This window comes from Mobula hypostoma, chromosome 14 (assembly GCF_963921235.1).
Source record: "Mobula hypostoma chromosome 14, sMobHyp1.1, whole genome shotgun sequence".
Lineage (NCBI taxonomy): Eukaryota > Metazoa > Chordata > Chondrichthyes > Myliobatiformes > Myliobatidae > Mobula > Mobula hypostoma.
This window is the reverse complement of record NC_086110.1, coordinates 10,880,371-10,905,125: the sequence shown is the minus strand read 5'-3', so window position 1 is coordinate 10,905,125 and position 24,755 is coordinate 10,880,371. Positions and strand designations below refer to the sequence as shown.

The 24,755-nt window shown below is 44.1% G+C and overlaps 1 protein-coding gene across 2 annotated transcripts in view; it reads left to right on the top strand.

Moving 5' to 3' along the window:
* Nucleotides 1–16,538: 16,538 nt before the first annotated feature.
* The window catches only part of LOC134356434 (mixed lineage kinase domain-like protein), a 43,051-nt gene continuing 34,834 nt past the window's right edge, over nucleotides 16,539–24,755 (top strand). Inside the window, exons 1-2 of one of the 2 annotated variants that reach the window (XM_063067379.1) lie at nucleotides 16,539–16,614; nucleotides 23,293–23,760. In XM_063067379.1, the coding sequence (XP_062923449.1) occupies nucleotides 23,301–23,760 (460 nt within the window). In that variant the 5' untranslated portion in view covers nucleotides 16,539–16,614; nucleotides 23,293–23,300. Of the gene's footprint in view, nucleotides 16,615–16,767; nucleotides 16,820–23,292; nucleotides 23,761–24,755 lie in introns of those variants that run through there. The other variant, XM_063067380.1, reaches the window with a different exon arrangement.

The window sequence follows — 24,755 nt, the reverse complement described above, 5'->3', positions numbered from 1 at the left end:
CTCATCCTTAATTACAGATTCCAATATCATCCCAACCACTGAAAATCAGGCTAACTGGCCCATAATTTCCTGTCTTTTGCCTCTCTGCCTTAAAGAGTGGAGTGACATTTGCAATTTTCCAGTCCTCCAAAACCATTCCAGAATTTACTGATTCTGAAACATCACTTCTATTGCCTCCACAATCTCTATCTTCACAATTGGCACGACAGTGTAGCAGTTAGTATAACTCTCCTGCAGCACCAGCAACCCCAGTTCAATTCCGCTGCTTTCTGTAAAGAGCTTTACATCTTCCCCCTGTGACCACAAGGGTTTCCTCCGGGTGCTCCAGTTTCCTCCCACATTCCAAAGATGTCTGGGCTAATAAGTTGTGGGCATACTGTGTCGGTGCTGGAAGCATGGTGACGCTTGTGGGCTGCCCCTCGCAATCCTTGGATTGTGTTTGTCATGTTTGAGACACTGCACTGTATGGTTCGATGTACATGTGACAAATAAAGCTAATCTTTAGCTGTCTCTTTCAGAGCCCAGGGTCCAGGTGACTTTAGACCTTTCAGCTTCCCAAGCACCTCTCCTTTCAAACAGTAACTACACTCACTTCTACCCCTTGACGCTCACATTTTTGGCATGCTGCTGGTGTCTTCCCCAGTGAAAGCTGATGCAAAATACTTATTGAGTTCATCCACCATTTCTTTGTTTTTCGTTACTACCTCTCTGGTATCAATTTCCAGCTGGCCAATGTGCACACTTGTCTCTTTTACTTTTTAAGCTGTCACTGTTTCTATAAGTAACAAAACCTGGTGTGCCATTAAATAGCCCAAATAAACTTTCCAGCCATGGAGACTTCTCAGAGATTTAAGAAGAGTTAATAGATGTTTACAGGAGACAAACATCAACTGTTTAACAAAAGTTCACTCTGCAACAACAATTTAAATTTTTAAAAACGCAAACAGCAGGAATTCTGCAGATGCTGGAAGTTCAAGCAACACACATCAAAGTTGCTGGTGAACGCAGCAGGCCAGGCAGCATCTCTAGGAAGAGGTGCAGTCGACGTTTCAGGCCGAGACCCTTCGTCAGGACTAACTGAAGGAAGAGTGAGTAAGAGATTTGAAAGTTGGAGGGGGAGGGGGAGATCCAAAATGATAGGAGAAGACAGCAGGGGGAGGGATGGAGCCAAGAGCTGGACGGGTGATTGGCAAAAGGGATACGAGAGGATCATGGGACAGGAGGTCCGGGAAGAAAGACGGCGGGGGGGGCGGAACCCAGAGGATGGGCAAGGGGTATATTCAGAGGGACAGAGTGAGAGAAAGAATGTGTGTATAAAAATAAGTAACAGATGGGGTACGAGGGGGAGGTGGGGCATTAGCGGAAGTTAGAGAAGTCGATGTTCATGCCATCAGGTTGGAGGCTACCCAGACGGAATATAAGGTGTTGTTCCTCCAACCTGAGTGTGGCTTCATCTTTACAGTAGAGGAGGCCGTGGATAGACATGTCAAAATGGGAATGGGATGTGGAGTTAAAATGTGTGGCCACTGGGAGATCCTGCTTTCTCTGGCGGACAGAGCGTAGGTGTTCAGCAAAGAGGTCTCCCAGTCTGCGTCGGGTCTCGCCAATATATAAAAGGCCACATCGGGAGCACTGGGTGCAGTATATCACCCCTGCCGACTCACAGGTGAAGTGTCGCCTCACCTGGAAGGACTGTTTGGGGCCCTGAATGGTGGTAAGGGAGGAAGTATAAGGGCATGTGTAGCACTTGTTCCGCTTACACGGATAAGTGCCAGGAGGGAGATCAGTGGGGAGGGATGGGGGGGGAACGAATGGACAAGGGAGTCAAAAGGATATACTGCATCCGGTGCTCCCGATGTGGCCTTTTATATATTGGCGAGACCCGACGCAGACTGGGAGACTGCTTTGCTGAACACCTACGCTCTGTCCACCAGAGAAAGCAGGATCTCCCAGGATCTTCCACGGCCTCCTCTACTGTAAAGATGAAGCCACACTCAGGTTAGAGGAACAACACCTTATATTCCGTTTGGGTAGCCTCCAACCTGATGTCATGAACATCGACTTCTCTAACTTCCACTAATGCCCCACCTCCCCCTCGTACCCCATCTGTTACTTATTTTTATACACACATTCTTTCTCTCACTCTCCTTTTTCTCCCTCTGTCCCTCTGAATATAACCCTTGCCCATCCTCTGGGTCCCCCCCCTTGTCTTTCTTCCCGGACCTCCTGTCCCATGATCCTCTCGTATCCCTTTTGCCAATCACCTGTCCAGCTCTTGGCTCCAGCCCTCCCCCTCCTGTCTTCTCCTATCATTTTGGATCTCCCCCCCCCGCTCCAACTTTCAAATCTCTTACTCACCCTTCCTTCAGTTAGTCCTGACGAAGGGTCTCGGCCTGAAACGTCGACTGTACCTCTTCCTAGAGATGCTGCCTGGCCTGCTGCGTTCACCAGCAACTTTGATGTGTGTTAATTTAAATTTTTATTTGGGTGTCACTGACAAGCATCTTAATTGCTGAGGATCAAATTGGACAAAATATAAACTCCTTACAGAGAGCACCTGATTTTTTGTTGAAGTTTTTGGTGAAGTGAGACATCAGCTCTATTCGCAGCCCTCCAGTAAAAATAGTTTATCCTGGAACAGAAATCGGAGTCTATTATTTCTCCAAGGACATGAGACAATAATAAAAGAGAATAATTCTGATCTATATTCCCTTTTGCTAACCAAGCAGTACAGCCAGGCAGAGGCAATTATGTCAAAACTGACTCTGCAGCCAAACCTGCATCAAGAATGTATTTAACATTAAAGGTCTTGGGCTTTACTCTTACTTTTTGAAAATTAACTAAGTTTCATACCCAGAATGCCAAAGCAGGAAAATGTAACATTTTTTCAGGATAATTATCAGTAAAAATATTTCTTAAGCAGCTGGATTTTGGAAAATCTCTCATTTCCAGAGAGAATGGCGGACAAGGCTGCAGAATACCACATCTTGCGTAAGAGAAGGAAACCACCGATGTTAACTTCTGTATTTTCTTATTTACATGTGCCTGTCCTTGCTGCAGATGTTGAATCAGTTCACAGTGTGATAGTGGCAAGCTCTGTCTCCTTGTCGTTAAAACTGCAAATTGGAACTGTTGTGCAGTGGTTAAGTTACTGGTTAGTAATCCAGAGGCCATGATTAACAATCAAGAGAAATGACTTCTGTGAAGTTTAAATTCTGATTGATAATCAGGCATTCTCAAAAGAATTAATGATAGTAATAATGACTACAAAATTTTTTTTTTGCAACATCAGTTTAAAGCCGGTGTTTTAAAAGCCCTTCCAGCCACTTATGCCTTCAGGGGAGGAAATCTGCCAATATGTGACTCCAGACACACAGACACAGACTGTTAAAAGTTCCCTGAAATAACCTGCTAAGCTATTCAGTTCAATAGCAAATTAGAGTCAGGCTTTATCAGCTGAGCTCAAAACCTAAAAAATTAATAAATAAAAACAATCTAAATTTATCCTATACATCACGAGAACAATGAATTTTCATACTTTTTTTTAAGTATATCTGCAATAAATGATTGTTGTGGAATGAACAAAATATCTGGAGAGACACTGAAGCTAATAGATATAGAAGTGTTTATTTAGCAAAAGTGAGCAGCAGGCATCATAGTTCGAGATACTATTGGAAGAAGAGACCTGCCTGACCCAATATTACATGACATATTATATGCTAAAGGTCAAAGGTAACAACAGGACAATTCCAAAGTTACAATGCTTCCTTTGAATTGCATATAGTTCACAAACACCTCTTTCTTTGCACCCACACTTCAGACACCCAAAATGAATGTTAATCCTCATTCACTGCAGGTCACATTCGTGACCTGGCATCTGAGGTCTAAGTGGAGTGTTGATTTGTTTGTGATTGACCCCAACCTGCAGCTCCAGGAAGCCCATTGTTCTGAGTGTTTTAATTCAATCTGCAAATCACATTCAAATCCGAAGCATGGCTGCTGTTGAGATTAATAGTTGCTAACACCAGAATATGCCCTAACACATGTTAAACTGAGTTTTGCAGTATAAATAATGATGAGGCTATTTGTACTCAAAGCTACTGGATAGCATCTCAGCCTGCAGTGGTAGTAATAAAGTTCATCTCAAATTTGCCTGGCTGGACCAGAATCTTTATTATAATAATATGTCAACAAGAGTTTCAACCCTCAAACACATGAAAAATCTGAACCTTTCGTTCCTACATGATAGAAACATACTGAACTTCCAGAAAAATTGGCTAGTCAATTCAAGTTAAGTAAATATTAAAAATAGTTCATTCTTAGTTACTGCTGGACAGTCTCTCACTGCAAATTTATTTTTTGCAAACATAGAATCTATTTTTTTCTTATTTTAATTACTTCTGATTCCTAAATAGCTGTATTTTATTTCAAAAAGACTCTACTTGTATTGTGAACAACCAGTTTTGTTTGCTACTGACTACAAAATCCGACTTATTGTACTTCTAATGCAAAACTTCATGGTTAGCCACCATCTTACTTTATCTCCCTCTCCCTTTTTCCTGCTGCCCAGTACATAATATCTTGTTGAACACTGGTGGTGCATGTAGACTTCCACTCTCACATTGGAAGTGGCAGGCTGTCTGGGTAGCAGGACCTAGGAAGAAAGTCCAAGAGCATTGAGGGCTGTCACCAAAAGTTTCATGGAGTGATTTTCTGATGGCACTGGGGAGAAGACTCAGTGAGAAAGTGGGTGCCTACCGATCCAGATGGCTACAGAAAATTTTTTTTAAATCCGCAGCACTTCCATTCATTTTTGATGGTGCACCATTCTAGTTGGGGAAACATTGAACATTGCAGAAATAGAGAGCTGAACAAATTTTCTGATGCCTCTAGATCAGGGGTCCCCAACCTTTTTTGCACTGTGGACCTGTTTAATATTGACAATATTCTTGCCTCTGATCTGAGCCGACATTTACATTGATCTGGGCTTGTTTATTTCGGCGCTTTTTTTTCTTAAAGATGTGCTGGGTGTATTCTGGCCACCGCTGTACCGCTGCATTCTTCGCAGCCGGAGGTTGGGGACAACTGAATTATAATCACTTATAAGTCAATAGCATCATAACGTTTTAAGTAACGTTTGGATATTAAACACATAGCGCATATTTTCCTCGTATGAACATATAAAATCATTGCAACACACCAATATCGCTGAATCAGTGGGAGTCTTGGGCTTGTTTTCCTGCAACAAGACAGTGCTATCGAAGGGTGATGGGAGACAGTGATACTCGAAGGGGGTTCCTTATGTCCAATCTATTCAGCAATTTTGTTTTCGTTGCATTCATTGCAGAAAACTCCACTTCGCAGCGATATGATGTTGGAAATGGAAGCAACGTTTTCACTGCTTTCGCAGCTATCTCAGGATACTCAACCTTGACTTTGATCCAGAATGCCGGCAGAGATGTTATGTCAAACATACTTTTCAGCCCACCGTCATTTGCAAGCTCGAGGAGTTGATCTTTTTCCTGCGCTGACATGGATGACTCACTGGGGACATTCACAAATGGGTCACGGATATCTTGCACATCTTGGGTCACTGATAACCTCGAGTGCATTAAAGTTCAACAGTGGGAGTGACAGGGAATGAGGAAGGGTGCAGCTGACTCATATCGTTTCATATCGTCAAATCATATCGTTTCCTTGCGGCTCGCGGCTCGTGGCCCGGTCACACATGCTTTGTGGCCTGGTACCAGTCTGCTGCTCTAGATTAGGTAGCACAGTATCTACTATAGACGGGAGCAGAAAATTGCAAAGTGACATTGATAGATTAAGAAAGTGGACAAAACTGGGTTGTGTGGTAACTAGGGTCTGTTCATTTTAAACCTCAAAAATTAATTCAAAGTACCTCCAAATAATGAAAAGCGAGGGATGATGAATAAATAGATGTTCTTGGCTCTTCCATATATCCACCTGAGAAGGATGTCAGGATGTCACCTCTGCTAAAAGTAGCATTTATGAGTGTTTGCAAGCTCAATATGGAGGAGAATTATCCATATATAAAAATCAAATAATAGAAATATGTGGTTTGAAGAAAGAATTTAAAGCCTAACTACATATTAAAAACTGTGTTAGGAAAGTATAACTGAACAGCCCTTCCAGCACTGTCTAAAGATCAAATCATGAAGAATACACCTCTTCCCCATTCCTTAAAATATTTATGACCCAGTGTTGGGTGATGGCCGAAGTGTTTGGTAATCGTGTTCGCAGAGGGAGAGACACAGTGGTAGAGTGAGCAGTTCACTCAGCTTTAATAACTACAGTACAGAACCAAAGGAAAAAAAAAATAAACACTAGGCCAACAGGACCACTAGCTAAAACTCTCAAACTAAAACCTACACCATCACTGCAGCTTGGAAGTAGTAACTTGCTGTTAGACTAATAGTGCTCCTTTGCAGCATCAATGAAAATTAAAATCTTTTTTCCCAAGCAGAGAGCATTGGCGTCACTAGGCTTCGGTCAAGACCCGACAAGACTGAAACAAAAGTAAGGAAGTTAGATACCACCACAATGAAACACTAATTGGCTGGTACATACATGAGTGTGATTGTTAACCACATTCAGTTCTTTACCTGCGAGGGTGTCCAGACTCCCCAGCAGAGTCCGTGGTTGTGGGAGGGGCTCCTCCCTAGATGCAGCTCCCAAGGCATCAGGCTGAAAGTCCCCAATGGGAGACCTGTCCAGGTGTTACGAGCCTGAACCCAAGATCATTCCTTTGGTCCATATCCTTCCCAATCCAAGAACCTGAGTCACCCAGGCTGTCCTGCCCGTTATGCACTATGATCTCATGCTGAGACCCCTGCACTCAGCCCACATCGGAAAGCAGTGATGAAAGATCCCCATCTCAACCACAAGTGTGTGGAACTTCACTGCGTAGTCTCCCACTGTCCTTCTCCCTTGCCACAAGTCCAGGAGTCTGTGTGCAGCCTCCTGACCGTGTACAGGAAGATCAAACACTCTCTTAAATGGAACCACAAATTGCTGGAAAGACTGGGCTGCAGAGAAACCTTGTTCTCACAGAGTGTTGGACAGCTGAATGAGGTCCATCTAAGTGTTTCAACACGTAAACTAGTAGGACATGCACCTTCACCACACCAACTGATCTGACTGGGGTTGGAAAGTCAGCTCACACTGTGCATCTGCCTGCTGGAGGAATACTTCGTTCTGATCCGCAAACTGTGATGGGGCTGATGAGGCTGATGAGGCTGTTACAAGAGGAAGGTGTGGAAGGTGCTGGGAGTGGGACTGTCTTGGCTAAAGATTTCTACTGCTGGGCTGTGACAGTGAGAGCAGTAATGGCTGATTCTGGCTGTCTGTAGTGTTACGTACCCCGTAATTGGGTTGCCAAGCCAGCAGAAATGGATCACTCAGTTGGAGTCTGGAGTACTAGAACTAAGAAAGTTTTATTAAAGAAACAAGCAACACAGTAATCGAAAGGATAATAAATGCAACAGTTCAGCGATGATAAACACACATGTGCACTGAATTAAGATAACAGCATCAATCAAGCTCTATCGTTGTCTAGGGGTAAATGACCAAATTTCAAAGTGACTCAAAGTTCAGTCCAGTTTAGTAGTTCAGTTCGCAGTGATCGTTGCCATGGATGGACAACGTAGAGGAAGAGAGAGATAGAACAGGAACAACTGATCATTCAGAACGGCTTCACTCACAGACCGGCGATATTGCTCACAAGCAACTTTTGGGCGGGTCCTTGGTGATGTCACCTGAGGTCACCGACTGTGACCCCTCCTCCAGATGCAGTCGATCCTCTGCAGTGAACCCGGCACCCAGGCAAGGGCGGACACACACCGGGTTCCCGCTGATCGTACCTTTCCACCCTGTGCGTTGTCCGGTACTTCTCACCACTCGTGAGAAGCGTACTGCTTCCAGGGTCTCGTTACCTCGGGTGGCGTGTGTGTTGCCTTAGCGAACCTGTCCCTTTTTATCCCCCTGCTGGGGTATCGCCTGTCCATCACTTCAAACAGTTCAGGGTTCAAAGGGGGAGCCGCTCCAGACAGCTCTCTCTCTCCCACGTCCCTTCATTACACATCTCCAGACGCTGCTCCATTGTTCCTTATCTCTCCTTCCCCTGAGGGCAGGTGGCAGACCACTTGCTGATGTCACGGATGCTAACCCAGGCCAGCAAACATCTTAATTTTATGTGTATTCTCGTCACGGTAGAGAGCTGCTGAACCATTTCTGCAAGTGCTATTATCTGCTCTTCCTGGTTGGACTGGCTTTGCTGCTCTGAAAACAATTATTGCACTGTGTGAGCTATTTCTGTCAACCCAGACTCCAGTGATTTCAACTTCTCCTCCACCTGACCAACAAACTCAGCATGGACTGGGCTTGCCACTCTGTGAGTAGCCGTCACCCTGCGCCGACCACTTCTGCCAACCCAGCCTCTACTAACTTTAGTTTCTCTTTTACCTGCCCAATGAAATTCAGGGTTGAGCTCAGCTACCCTCTCTCTGCAGCGTCCACCTTAGTAGTCTTGTCTTGCTGACACGGTGTTGGCTATGGTCCAAGTGCAGAGTGAGAGACACAGCAGCAGAATGAGCTGTTTATTGATTTTTAATAAGAACTATACAGGGCCGAAGGAAAGAAATAATAGATAAGGTCACTAGCTAAAACTCTCAAACTAAAATCTACACCATCACTACAGCTCGGAAGTAGTAATTTAATACTAAACTAATACCAGTCCTTTGCAGATTCACTGAAAATTATGATCTTTCTCTTAATGGGGACTAAGGAAGCAAAGAGCGTTGTTGTCGCTATGCTTTGCTCAAGAGCCGACAAGACTGAAGTGAAAAGAAGGGAGTTAAACACCACCACAATGAAACACTAATTGGTTGGAACGTGCGTGCTCATGAGCGTGATTGCCTAACCCCATTCAGCTGTTCACCTACGAGGACACCCAGACTCCATGGCAGAGTCCGTGGTTATGACAATTTATTCTTTCTTTAAATTACTCAATATTTCCCAACTTCTCAGCAGAGTTACTTGAAAAAATGGAAATGAAAGATCTGCAACATGAATGAAAATACAATCTGAAAAATGGAGAATTCAAGGCAATGCTGAAACACCACATCAGTGTGTAAACCATCTCAGATATCAGCCCAATACACCGGGCCAGTTCCTAGCCAACAGGTTCTGTCCCCAGCAGCCAAAAATTGTTTCTACAACCCCCTTAATTCAGATAGGGAGGGAAACCAGAACCAAATTATTTAACTGCCTGTTGTAGAACCAGTTGGTTTCAATTCCACTTCAGATTGCAGATGTTAATATAGAAATACCACATTTCTGCCTATTTGACCCGACCAGTCTGTCGTGCTATTTGATGTAAACATTTATCCTCTATCTCAGTTCTAAATACCCCTGCCTTTGATGTGTTTACTGTCTACCAATCAATTTCCTTTGAAGTATATTCAGTCTTCACAGCCTGCTAAGTGAACAAATTTCTCCCTGTCTTATTCCTAATCGTCTTAACCTGGTCAGAAAGTTGCAGGTTTCACTGAAACCTTTCATTCTTCTAACAGAGTGAATACGGGGCATGTTTATCGTTCTCTTCTCTGTCACTTCAGGAATCAGTCTGGTGAAATTTTCTTGCACTCCTTAGCTCCCTACTCTACTTGCTCTTTGAACACATTGACAAAGAACGCTGCTACAAGAAAGCAGCATCCATCATCAAGGGCCCCCACCATCCAAGCCATGATCTCCACCGGCTGTTGTCATTGGGCAAAGGGTACAGGGTCCACTGGTCTGAAACCACCACGTTCAACCTTCAACCATCAAGCTCCTGAAACCAGCGTGGACAACTTCACTCATCACAACACTGAAATGATCACTAACACAACCTCTGGACTTATTTTCAAGGATACTACAACACATATTCTCAGTATTATTTATTTACTTACAGTGCCTATAAAAAGTATTTACCCCTCCTTGAAAGTTTTCATGTTTTATTGTTTTACAACACTGTATCACAGTGGATTTAATTTGGTGAATGCAGCAGGCCAGGCAGCATCTCTAGGAAGAGGTACAGTCGACGTTTCAGGCCGAGACCCTTGGTCAGGACTAACTGAAGGAAGAGTTAGTAAGAGATTTGAAAGTGGGAGGGGGAGGGGGAGATCCAAAATGATAGGAGAAGACAGGAGGGGGAGGGATGGAGCCAAGAGCTGGACAGGTGATTGGCTCCAGGCCGGGTCTTTATGTGCTGCTATTGTGACTCCTGTCTCCCCTTCCCCCACCACCACTCTGCAATCCCGTCTTCCTCAGATCCCATCGTCAGCTCCTGGGTACTCAGAGGCTCCATCTTCCTCGCACCCCAACCCTTCCCTCTCCACTGACACCCCCAGCCTCCCTCCGCCCCCCGATCCCAGCTCTCATCCGTGCCGGGTCTTTACCATCCCCTCCGACCTTCAGCTGTCGGAGGCAGAGTGCTCTGTCCTCAGTAAGGGCCTCACCTTTGTCCCCCTTTGCCCACACCTCAGCGAGTTCCGTGTTCGCCATGATGGGGAACTCTTCTTCCGCCGTCTCTGTCTCCGAGCCTACCTCTTCGGCAAGGACTCTTCCACCCCCACCGATGACCCCTTCTCCCGTCTTCAACCCTCCTCTTCTTCATGGACACCCCGCACTGGTCTTCTGCCTGCTCGGATCTCTTTATTGCTAACTGTCGATGGGACATCAACCGTCTCGACTTCACCGCATCTTGTTCCCATTCCAACCTTACTCCTTCGGAACGCTCTGCTCTCCACTCCCTCCGCACTAATCCTAACATTATTATTAAACCCACCGATAAGGGGGGTGCAGTTGTAGTCTGGTGAACTGACCTCTACCTTGCCGAGGCACAGCGACAACTCGCGGATACCTCCTCTTATTTACCCCTCGATCGTGACCCCACTAAGGAGCACCAGGCCATTGTCTCCCACACCATCACCGACTTTATCTGCTCAGGGGATCTCCCATCCACTGCTACCAACCTTATAGTTCCCACACCTCACACTTCCCGTTTCTACTTCCTACCCAAGATCCACAAACCTGCCTGTTCTGGCAGACCTATTGTCTCAGCTTGCTCCTGCCCCACCGAACTCGTTTCTGCATATCTCGACACAGTTTTATCCCCCCTTGTTCAATCCCTTCCTACCTATGTTCATGACACTTCTCACGCTCCTAAACTTTTCAATGACTTTAAGTTCCCTGGCCCCCACCGCTTTATTTTCACCATGGATGTCCAGTCCCTATATACTTCCATCCCCCATCAGGAAGGTCGCAAAGCTCTCCGCTTCTTTTTGGATTCCAGACCTAATCAGTTCCCCTGTACCACCACTCTGCTCCGTCTAGCGGAATTAGTCCTTACTCTTAATAATTTCTCCTTTGGCTCCTCCCACTTCCTCCAAACTAAAGATGTAGCTATGGGCACCCGTCTGGGTCCTATCTATGCCTGCCTTTTTGTTGGCTTTGTGGAACAATCTATGTTCCGAACCTATTCTGGTATCCGTTCCCCACTTTTCCTTCGCTACATCAATGACTGCATTGGCGCTGCTTCCTGCACGCATGCTGAGCTCGTTGACTTTATTAACTTTGCCTCCAACTTTCACCCTGCGCTCAAGTTTATCTGGTCTATTTCCGACACCTCCCTCCCCTTTCTAGATCTTTCTGTCTCTGTCTCTGGAGAGAGCTTATCCACTGATGTCTGCTATAAGCCTACTGACTCTCACAGCTATCTGGACTATTCCTCTTCTCACCCTCTCTCTTGCAAAAATGCCATCCCCTTCTCCCAATTCCTCCGTCTCCACCGCATCTGCTCTCAGGATGAGGCTTTTCATTCCAGGACGAGGGAGATGTCCTCCTTTTTTAAAGAAAGGGGCTTCCCTTCCTCCACCATCTACTTTGCTCTCAAACGCATCTCTCCCATTTCACGCGCATCTGCTCTCACTCCATCCTCCCGCCACCCCACTAGGAATAGGGTTCCCCTGGTCCTCACCTACCACCCCACCAGCCTCCGGGTCCAAAATATTATTCTCCGTAACTTCTGCCACCTCCAATGGGATCCCACCACTAAGCACATCTTTCCCTCCCCCCCGCCCGCTTTCCAGAGGGATCGCTCCCTACGCGACTCCCTTGTCCATTCGTCCCCCCCATCCCTCCCCACTGATCTCCCTCCTGGCACTTATCCTTGCAAGCGGAACAAGTGCTACACATGCCCTTACACTTCCTCCCTCACCACCATTCAGGGCCCCAAACAGTCCTTCCAGGTGAGGTGATACTTCACCTGTGAGTCGGCTGGGGTGATATACTGCGTCCGGTGCTCCCGATGTAGCCTTTTATATATTGGCGAGACCCGACGCAGACTGGGAGACCATTTTGCTGAACGCCTATGCTCTGTCTGCCAGAGAAAGCAGGATCTCCCAGTGGCCACACATTTTAATTCCACGTCCCATTCCCATTCTGACATGTCTATCCACGGCCTCCTCTACTGTAAAGATGAAGCCACACTCAGGTTGGAGGAACAACACCTTATATTCCGTCTGAGTAGCCTCTACCTGATGGCATGGACATTGACTTCTCTAACTTCTGCTAATGCCCCACCTCCCCCTCTTACCCCATCAGCTATTTATTTTTATACACACATTCTTTCTCTCACTCTCCTTTTTCTCCCTCTGTCCCCCTCACTATACCCCTTGCCCATTCTCTGGGTTCCCCCCTCACCTTTTTCCTTCTCCCTGGGCCTCCTGTCCCATGATCCTCTCATATCCCCTTTGCCAATCACCTGTCCAGCTCTTGGCTCCATCCCTCCCCCTCCTGTCTTCTCCTATCATTTTGGATCTCCCCCTCCCCCTCCCACTTTCAAATCTCTTACTAACTCTTTTTTCAGTTTGTCCTGACGAAGGGTCTCGGCCTGAAACGTCAACTGTACTTCTTCCTAGAGATGCTGCCTGGGCTGTTGCGTTCACCAGCAACCTTGATGTGTGTTGTTTGAATTTCCAGCATCTGCAGAATTCCTCGTGTTTGTGGATTTAATTTGGCTTTTTTTGACTCTGATCAACAGAAAAAGACTCTTCTGTGTCAAAGTGAAAACAGATCTTTACAAAGTGATCTAAATTAATTACAAATATAAAACACAAAATAATTGATTGCTTAAGTATTCAAACTCCTTTGAGTCAGTATTTAGTAGTAGCACCTTTGGCAGCAATTAAGCCTTGAGCCTGTGTGGATAGGTTTCTATCAGCTTTGCATATCTGGACACTGCAATTTTTCCCCACTCTTCTTTACAAAACTGCTCAAGCTCTGTCAGATTGCATGGGGATCGTGAGAATCAGCCCTTTTCAAGTCCAGCCACAAATTCTCAATTCGATTGAGGTCTGGACTCTGACTTGGCCACTCCAGGGCATTAAGTTTGTTAGTTTTTAAGCCATTCCTGGCTAGCTTTGGTTTTATGCTTGGGGCCATTGTCCTACTGGAAAACATATCTTCTCCCAAGTTGCACTTCTCTTGCAGAGTGCATCAGGTTTTCCTTCAAGATTTCCCTGTATTTTTCTGCATTCATTTTACCCTCTACCTTCACAAGCCTTCCAGGGCCTGCTGCAGTGAAGCATCCCCACAGCATGATGCAGCCACCACCATGCTTCACTGGAGGGATGGTGTGTTTTTGATGATGTGCGATGTTTGGCTTACACCAAACATAGCATTTAGACTGATGGCCAAAAAGCTCAATTTTGGTTTCATCAGACCATAAAACCATCTTCCAGCTGCCTTCAGAGTCTCCCACATGTCTTCTGGCAAACTCTAGCTGAGATTTCATATGAGTTTTTTCAACAGTGACTTTCTCTTTGCCACTCTCCCATAAAGCTGCGATAGTGAAGTGCCCAGGCAACAGTTGCTGTATGTGCAGTCTCTCCCATCTCAGCCACTAAAGCTTGTAACTCCTCCAGAGTTGTTATAGGTCTCTTGGTGGCCTCCCTTACAAGTCCCCTTCTTGCACAGTCACTCAGTTTTTGAGGACGGCCTGCTCTAGGCAGTTCTACAGCTGTGCCATATTCTTTCAATTTCTTGATGATTGACTTAACTGTACTCCAAAGGATATTCAGTGACTTGGAAATTGTCTTGTATCCATCCCCTGACCTGTGCTTTTCAATAACCTTTCCGTGGAGTTGTTTGGAGTGTTCTTTTGTCTTTGTGTTGTAGTTTTTGCCAGGATACTGACTCACCAGCTGATGGACCTTCCAGATACAGGTGTATTTTTGCTACAATCAATTGAAACACCTTGACTGCACACAGATCTCCACTTAACTAATTATGTGACTTCCAAAACCAATTGGCTGCACCAGTGATGATTTTGGTACTTCATATTAAAGTCAATTATTTTGTGTTTTATATTTGTAATTAATTTAGATCACTTTGTAGAGATCTGTTTTCACTTTGACATGAAATAGTCTGCTTCTGCTGATCAGTGTCAAAAAAGTCAAATTAAATCCATTGTGATTCAGAGTTGTAAAACAACAAAACATGAACACTTCCAAGGGGGTTGAATACTTTTTATTGGCACTGTATTTACTATATTTTTTCTCAGCTCAAGCTGGTAAAACCTGTGGTATGTGCATAGCCAAGCACACTCATTTCTCAATTGCTCAGAGCTTTCAGACTATTCCAGTGGTGTTCAGTACAGTATCGTGGCTTTTTGGAGATTTACACAAATATTGTTGTGTAGGCCTAATTGTTTAATGCTATTGTGTCGTGACTTTGGGATGATACCAGTTGTAGATATTACTATTGAGACAATGCGTACTCTGTTCATGTTCCATTCTCTTTCAATTTGCTCTTTTAGTTCAGCATATTTCTGGTGTTTTTCACATTAATCTCTGCATGTTGTGTGTTTGGAATGGCTATACTGTATTTATTAAGTAATTTCTTCTTGCTTGTTTATCCTGTAATATTATATACCAACGGTTATTATGGATTGTTCTATCTGCAACAACAGATCAGTCATAATGTAATCTGTGAAACTCTGCCTCTAAAACTGGATCAGGCTTGTACTTATATTAAGGTGTGATTTCTTTTATGAGTTTGTATTTTAAAGCAATATTTTGGTGAATGATGTTTGCCACTTGTTTGTGCCTGTGTAAGTAATCAGATTGAATTAAGCTGTTTCAGGATCCTGTAATGTGTTGGATTTTCATGGTTTCTTTTGGCATTTTCTACATATTTATTACAGTATTATTATTATTATTATTATTATTATTATTTTGTATTTGCACAGTTTGTCTTATTTTGCACATTGGTTGCTTGTCAGTTTTTGTGTGTAGTTTTTCATTGATTCTATTGTATTTCTTTGTTCTTCTGTTCAGTGCCCACAAGAAAATAAATCTCGGTAGTATTTGCTGACATATACCTACTATAATAATGAACTTATTTTGCACTTGAACTTCTACGGCATTTTAGGATAAAAAGACCAAGCTGCACTCCGGATGTGGTCTCACCAGTGCCCTACGTGATTGTACCAAGACATCTTTACTCCTAAAATAAAAACCTCTTGCTATAAAAACTAACATACCTTTTGCTGCTTTCTGGATCTGCTTGTTAGTGTTCGCTGAACGAGGAGTCCACGTCTCGTTATCCGACAGATAATATTAGCCAAAAACACAAACCATTGCTTTCCACTCGAATACTCTCTAACCTTCAGGAGAATAACCGGACTCCGAAGTAGGACGACACAATATCCTTAAGTTACAGCATAAGCGGCATGCTTCGCTTAAATTTGTCAACGAAATCTGGTGCCAATAGTCTGGGGCGAGTGCCACAATCTGCACGGAGCATTGGGACGATGTTATTTCGAAAATTGGGTGTTGTCGGACTTCATTGCTTTGAATTTCAATGTGTGTGTTTACACTGAACTTCTGATTTGTGTGCGCGGGCGAAAAAGTCTTAGTATGCAGGTGCGTTGGTGGAAGTGTTCGTGTGCTTTGCAGAGTTACCCCCTTCTTTCCCAGTCGCGAAGGGGAGTCTCGGCCCGAATCGTGTTTGTTCACTTTCACTGATGCTGCCTGGCCTGTTGAGCTCCTCCAGCATTTTGTGTGTGTTGCTCTGGATCGGAAAGATATAGAAGGATCTGAACCAAATGCAGACAAGTCGAATTATATTAGATAGGCATTTTGCTTTGTATATTTCAAGAAAAAATTTGGAGCGCGCGCAATACCTAATTCTTACTTTTTTTTGTGCATTCAAGATGCAATGCTTGCTGTTCCTTACTTCCTCGAAGCCTCTTTCACTAGGAATTCTCACACACGAACAAAACTAGCAAACACCGGCTGAAACAGGTCGAATTTCCCGATCTTTTAGAATCAAGTACAGTATAAGATTAGAGTGTGGAGAACCAGTTCGGGATTGTTAGAGAGAGTCAGTGAAGAAAGGACAACCGAAAGAGGGCAGTGATGCAACCGCTTGCCAAGTTGAAAGTGAAATTAAGTTCAGTGACCCAAGCTGTAGGAGCGGAGTCAATCAGAGAAATCGGACTCTCTTCAAACTTTGACGCAGACAGGAGCCGAACCAGCTTTCCAACAGGTAACCAGCGCTTTACCGGGACCTCTTTCTGTACAACACAGTCCTAGGTGGTACATATGCCTTTACCGGCTCGAAGGTAGTCCTTTCTACAGTCGATTTGTGTACGCTTGAGAACTCCAAGATTCGCGACCAGAAAGATTGAAGGTCTCCTAACAACAGTTCAGGAACTGAGCAGAAACAAAAAAACATCGTTAATGCTCATCAGGTCAGGAAGCGTGTGGAAAGAGAAACAGAGGTGAAAGCCCACTGATCTGAGAAGTTTCGTTGTCTGTAGTTGCTGAGTTTGTTTATCGTCATTTTCTGTTTCCGTTTTAGATTTCCAGTGCCTGGTAGTTTTTGTTTCTGTTTGATTTCAGTGGAGTGAAAATGATTTGCATCGAAATTGCAATTCATGTCCAACTCTATCAGATACCCAAACTCTCTTGAAATAAAGGTAGAGTCTGTCAGACATTTTAAAGAAGTGCTGGGGGGGGGGTGTTAAATTATATGTATATGCAAAATGATATAACGATTACTCTAGTTTTCTCTGAGCATGTATGCATATATCCAAGAAGGTTGCTGGGCTGCGGAGAGATAGTCCACAAAATAAGGAGCAAATGAAAGGGAATTTTTGAGCAAATTTTGAACAATTTTAATTACTGTTGTGAGGGGACAGGAGGAATCAGTAAAGTTCAGGGGTGCGGGATTCACTGAAGTAATTAGAGACAGAAAATTGTGTTGGGGAATCAGCCACACTAAAACACGAAAGTTGTTCCAGAGAAGAATGGATCAAATTAGGTTTTCAGATGAGACAGGTTTAACCGATTGAGAGGCTGCATATTTTATGATGACTAAGCGCTTCCTTTGCAGAAAACAATCTGGAGGATCTCATGGCTCAAATAGCAGCTGTGGAGGAAAATACAGTCTACATGTCAGATCAAGCCCCGTCATCAACAAGATCTCTGTTATGGTCCGGTCCGTGAACTACGCATTCTGGTTCATGGTCCGGTCCGTGGACTCAGGATTCCGGGTCTTCCAGCTGTCCCTCACGTGGTTGAGTTGATCATAGGCACCTGATTCCCATCTTTGGGCTTGGAATATAAGTAGCCTTGGGGTTGAGTGTGGGGCTGGTTTGTCTTGTCAGTCCCCCTTGGAGCAACCTGCTGATGGAAGGCTAGTGAAACCATTTGTGATCTCTAAGCCTGGTTGGAGGACCACCGCTTCATGGAGCCTTTTTGCCACTCGTTGGAGTCGTCATCATGGTAGGGATTTGGCTGTTTCTGTAGCAAGCCAAGGTTGCTGGCTTCCCCGAGACTCAGAGCCAAATGAAAGGATTGTGCTCCTTTCCTGTCCCTTGCCTCCGTCGGTTAAGAAGGCTATTTGCCGTTACCTTGCAGTTGGGTCCATCCCTCCCTGTCCCTTGCCTCCGTGGGGTGAAGTTCTGCGTCCTGCCCAGGAGTAGCTCCAAGAACCCAAGCCTCGAAGATCCCAAGCCAAGCTCCAAGAACACAAGCCTCGAAGATCCCAAGCCAAGCTCCAAGAACACAAGCCTCGAAGATCCCAAGCCAAGCTCCAAGAACACAAGCCTCGAAGATCCCAAGCCAAGCTCTAAGAACACAAGCCTCGAAGATCCCAAGCCAAGCTCCAAGAACACAAGCCTCGAAGATCCCAAGCCAAGCTCCAAGAACACAAGCCTCGAAGATCCCAAGCCAAGCTCCAAGAACACAAGCCTCGAAGATCCCAAGCCAAGCTCCAAGAACACAAGCCTCGAAGATCCCAAGCCAAGCTCCAAGAACACAAGCCTCGAAGATCCCAAGCCTGGTCCCGCTTTCCCTAGCCCAAGTCTGCATTCTTGTCCCTGCTCCTGGTCTGAATCCTGTCAAGTCCCTACTCTAGTCAAGTCCTGTTCCTTGTACTTCAGTGTCTGTGTCTTGCATTTGGGTCCGTTCCTCATGCCCCATTGTGACAATCTCCTGTTCTTTGCTGAGACTCAGTGTGTTGACTTGCTGCTGTTGTCACTTTCTCACTGTGCAATGTCTGATCAGGTTTCATGGTTTGGGTCATTCTGACAGTTTAGTTTGGTTTCTGAGTGTGGATATCTTATTCTGAATCTCTGATGAGCCTCTTTGATAGGTAGGTGGGCAGATTCATTCTCCGAAGTATTCCTCTTAGAAATAACAATACTCTTTCAGTGTTAAAGGGCCTTTTAGATACAACTTACTCATGCACTGCCAGACCCTTTGTACATTCATATATCAATATTGCAGAACTGGAGGCCATTCAGTCCATTATGTCTTTCCTGCCTCTCAAAGCATTCCCCTCAATTCCAGTTACTTTTACTTCCCTATTCTATTTTTAAAAAGTCCATTAATCCCCCCCCCCCACCATTCCCCCTGACACCCACCTATACTAAGGATAATTTAAAGTAGTCATTTACCTACCAGCTTGTCTTTGGGATGTGGGGCGGGGGGTGGTGGTGTTAACATAGTGTTTTGGGAAGTCCACATAGTCACAGGGAGAATGTGCACATTCCACAGAACCTGAAGTCAGGATTGAACTCTGGTTGTTGGTCAGCATGATTTGTAACACTATTGTGCCATTCCACTTAGCCCAAATAACTCATTCATAGACTGTCCCAAGCCATTTTGCTAAGGAATGTTGGCTGTAATTTACATTAACTGCCAGGGACAGGGACACTCTCCTGCAGGAATTAACATGCTTTAAAAATAATGTAATGGGAGTTATCTACAGGCCCCCAAAGAGTAGCCTGGATGTAGGGTGTAAGTTGAATCAAGAGTTAAAGTTGGCATGTCACAAAGGTAATGCTACAGTTGTTATTGGGGACTTCAACATGCAGGTAGACTGGAGGAATCAGGTTGGTACTGGACCCCAAGAAAGGGAATTTGTGGAGTCCCTCCGAGATGGATTCTTAGAACAGCTTGTACTGGAGCCTACCAGAGAGAACGCAATTCTAGATTTAGTGTTGTGCAATGAACCGGATTTGATCAGGGACCTCGAGGTAAAGGAGCCATTAGGAGGTAGTGACCTCAATATGATAAGTTTTAATCTACAATTTGAGAGGGAGAAGGGAAACTCGGAAGTGTCAGTATTGCAGTTGAACAAAGGGGACTATGGTGCTATGAGGGAGGAGCTGGCCAAAGTTCAATGGAACAATACCCTAGCAGGGATGACAGTGGAACAGCAATGGCAAGTGTTTCTGGGAATAATGCGGAAGGTGCAGGATCAGTTCATTCCAAAGAGGAAGAAAAGTCCTAAGGGGAGTTAGGGGAGGCTGTGGCTGACAAGGGAAGTAATGGACAGTATAAAAATAGAAGAGAAGAAGTATAACATAGCAAAGATGAGTGGGAGACCAGAGGATTGGGAAAATTTAGAGAGCAACAGAAGGTAACTAAAATGGCAATACGCGGAGAAAAAATGAGGTACGAAGGTAAACTAGCCAAGAATATAAAGGAGGATAGTAAAAGCTTCTTTAGGTATGTGAAAAGCAAAAACAAATAGTTAAGACCAAAATTGGGCCCTTGAAGACAGAAGCGGGTGAATTTATTATGGGGAACAAGGAAATGGCAGACGAGTTGAACAGGTACTTTGGATCTCTCTTCACTAGGGAAGACACAAACAATCTCCCAGATGTAATAGTGGCCAAAGGACCTAGGGTAATGGATGAATTGAAGGAAATTTATATTAGGCAGGAAATGGTATTGGATAGGCTGCTGGGTCTGAAGGCTGATAAGTCCCCGGGACCTGATGGTCTGCATCCCAGGGTACTTAAGGAGGTGGCATTAGAAATCGTGGATGTATTGGTAATCATTTTCCAATATTCTATAGATTCAGGATCAGTTCCTGTGGATTGGAGGGTGGTTAATGTTGTCCCTCTCTTCAAGAAGGGAGGAAGAGAGAAAACGGGGAATTATAGACCAGTTAGCCTAACATCAGTGGTGGGAAAGATGCTGGAGTCAATTATAAAAGATGAAATTGCAACACATCTGGATAGTAGTAACAGGATTGGTCCGAGTCAGCATGGATTTACGAAGGGGAAATCGTGCTTGACTAATCTTCTGGAATTTTTTGAGGATGTAACTATGAAAATGGACAAGGGAGAGCCAGTGGATGTAGTGTATCTGGACTTTCAGAAAGCCTTTGATAAAGTCCCACATAGGAGATTAGTGGGCAAAATTAGGGCACATGGTATTGGGGGCAGAGTACTGGCATGGATTGAAAATTGGCTGGCTGACAGAAAACAAAGAGTAGTGATTAACGGGTCCCTTTCAGAATGGCAGGCAGTGACCAGTGGGGTACTGCAGGGTTCAGTGCTGGGACCGCAGCTGTTTACAATATATATTAATGATTTAGATGAGGGAATTAAAAGTAACATTAGCAAATTTGCTGATGACACAAAGCTGGGTGGCAGTGTGAAATATGAGGAGGATGTTATAAGAATGCAGGGTGACTTGGACAGGCTGGGTGAGTGGGCAGATGCATGGCAGATGCAATTTAATGTGGATAAATGTGAGGTTACCCACTTTGGTGGTAAGAACGGGAAGGCAGATTATTATCTAAATGGAGTCAGGTTAGGAAAAGGGGAAGCACAACGAGATCTAGGTGTTCTTGTACATCAGTCACTGAAAGCAAGCATGCAAGTACAGCAGGCTGTGAAGAAAGCTAATGGCATGCTGGCCTTCATAACAAGGGAAATTGAGTATAAGAGCAAAGAGGTCCTTCTGCAGCTGTACAGGGCCCTGGTGAGACCACACCTGGAGTACTGTGTGCAGTTTTGGTCTCCAAATTTGAGGAAGGACATTCTTGCTATTGAGGGAGTGCGGCGTAGGTTCACAAGGTTAATTCCCGGGATGGCGGGACTGTCATATGTCGAAAGATCGGAGCAACTGGGCTTGTATACTCTGGAATTTAGAAGGCTGAGAGGGGATCTTATTGAAATATATAAGATTATTAAGGGATTGGACACGCTGCAGGCAGGAAGTATGTTCCTGCTGATGGGCGAGTCCAGAACCAGAGGCCACAGTTTAAGAATTAGGGGTAGGCTATTTAGAACGGAGTTGAGGAAAAACTTTTTCACCCAGAGAGTGGTAGATATATGGAATGCTCTGCCCCAGAAAGCTGTGGAGGCCAAGTCTTTGGATGCTTTCAAAAAAGAGATGGATAGAGCTCTTAAAGATAGTGGAATCAAAGGTTATGGGGATAAGGCAGGAACTGGATGCTGATAGTGGATGATCAGCCATGATCACAGTGAATGGCAGTGCTGGCTCAAAGGGCCGAATGGCCTACTCCTGCATCTATTGTCTATTGTTCATCTTTATCCTACAAGAAATCTGCTCAAGAGTCCAGTAACACCAGGATGGAAGATATCCTTGAACATGTTTGCAAGCTTTAGTATTTTCTGTCTGATGGATGGAGGAGGAGAGAGAATGATTAGGGTGGGAAGGGTCTTTGATTATGTTGACCCCTTTTCTGAGACATCAGGAAGTTGTGACAGATTTGCTGGGGCCGGTGAATGTAAAAGATCCTGCAGATGCTGAAAATCTTGCTCAAGGCACACAAAATGCTGGAGGTACTTGCATGTCGGGCAGCGTCTATGGAGGAGAATAAACTGTCAATGTTACAGGCCGAGACTCTTCTTAGCCTGAAACATTGACTCTTTATTCCTCTCCATAGATGTTCAGTGGAGGAGAGACTTGTTTTCATGATTGACAGTGCAGTGCTCACAACTCTCTACAATGTCCTGTGGTCTTGGACAGAGCAGTTACCGAACCAAGTTGTGTTTAGGATGATATCCATTGTGCTTCTGTAAAAATTGGTGAAGGTCATAAGGGATACACCAAATTCCCTTAGATTGCTGAAGAAATAGAGCTGCTATTGTACCTTTTTGGCCATAACTGATTAGACCAGGACAAGATATGGGTGATAGTTGCACCTAGAAACTTGTACAATTGAAGTGAATATCAGACTTATTTGAAAGGGAAGCTGTATTAATAAATAAGAAATAAAATTGAAGGGTATATGGATGGAGTTAGCTGGAGGGAGCACCGAAGAGGGTGATTGTGTGGATTATGTACATTGGCATGGACCCGTTGGGCTAAATAGTATTTTCTTGCTACAACTATAGAATCATTTTTATTGTGTCCTGAGGCAAGATGACATCTCCAGGGAGAGATGTCCTGTCTCATTCACTCTTTTTCATAGGTGGACCCAGCTGTGTGGACTTTCAGCACTGTTCTCATACAATGTTCAATTTTCTGGACATTGAACCTATCCTTGACTTCATTAGAAACACAATACATGCACCATTCACATGAAAAAGACTCCAGGCATGGTCCTTTTGAAGGGGAGAAATATACTTGTTAATCTTTTTAGGTCCATTTCCACTTGTCATAAAGGACAATTACCTCTTTCTGTGCTGAAGTTTCCATTATAATAAAAGTAGGGATTAAAATACCATTTGCGAATATGTCTGTCAATTTCAATAAGCGATTAGTTGTCTTAAAAAAACAGATAGGATATGTAACAGAATAAATGGTTTATTCCAAAAAAAAACCTGCTTTCTGTGCTTTTCCCCTGATTGCAGCTTCCACTTAATCTTGGAATAAAGATATTCTTTAGCAAATTCACACCCAGTTGTTTCTGTGTAATAATGTGCAGCTGATGATCTTTTGTATTTTGCAGGTATCGGTATGGAATACGTTGAAAAGATCTTTGAAGTGGCAAGGATTATTAACTCTCTCTGCAATGAGGTGAAAATGAATCACAAGCGATGCGACCGTTTAAAGAAACGAATTGAATCTCTCTTAGAAGTTGTAAAGGCTATTCAAAGGGAGGAACTGGATGATGGATTAACAAAGCTTCTGAAGGAGATGATGGAAATTCTAGAGAGCGCAAGAGATTGTATCAAGTCTTTCACCAACAAGCATCGTTTTTCAAAAGTCTTCAAGGCCTTTGAGATCAGGGAGGAGTTTAATCATCTGAATGAAAGACTGAATGATGCTGCAGTGGCCTTGGACCTCGCCTTACATAGTGAACAAACAAAAATGCTTCTGACTATCTTTAAAGGAAACCAGAGGAAGAAGGAAGACAAGCAAGATATTGAGGAAGATCAGAAATTTCTAAACTTGCTTGAAAAGAAATTAGAGGAAGGTAATTAAGTGGTCATCTTCAGTTAGTTCATTCAGTTTATTTTTAAATTTGTGACTGAGGTTCACCATGATAACATGACATACAGCAGGTCTCGCTATCTGCCAGTCCAAGTCTTAATGATTTATCTGCCTGCTCTGGGTGTCCATTCTACTGCTATTGATTATGGCAGCTCAGTCTATTTGTGTGTTCATTCGTTACTGTTGACTGTATTTCTATTCTTCTTCCAAGTGGTTACTTGAACAAGTTTATTCTGCCCAGTCCTTACCAATTGCTCCTCTCTATCTATTCCCCCATTCACTGCACTGCAGACACTTTCAACCACTTTTTGTAATGTTGTTTACACTGTAAAAATATCTTGGTAATTATTTATCGATGAGCATTTTATTCTATATCCATCCTTTAACTTCAAACTTTATTAGTTTTTTTATACGTAATTATTTTTAATTATTGAATGTTGGTTTTTGTTGCATATCGGGTGCTGACTAACATACTACAGCAAGTTCCTAATAGAAACATAGAAACATAGAAAATAGGTGCAGGAGTAGGCCATTCGGCCCTTCGAGCCTGCACCGCCATTTATTATGATCATGGCTGATCATCCAACTCAGAACCCAGCCTTCCCTCCATACCCCCTGACCCCTGTAGCCACAAGGGCCATATCTAACTCCCTCTTAAACATAGCCAATGAACTGGCCTCAACAGTTTGCTGTGGCAGAGAATTCCACAGATTCACCACTCTCTGTGTGAAGAAGTTTTTCCTAATCTCGGTCCTAAAAGGCTTCCCCTCTATCCTCAAACTGTGACCCCTCGTTCTGGACCTCCCCAACATCGGGAACAATCTTCCCGCATCTAGCCTGTCCAATCCCTTTAGGATCTTATACGTTTCAATCAGATCCCCCCTCAATCTTCTAAATTCCAACGAGTACAAGCCCAGTTCATCCAGTCTTTCTTCATATGAAAGACCTGCCATCCCAGGAATCAATCTGGTGAACCTT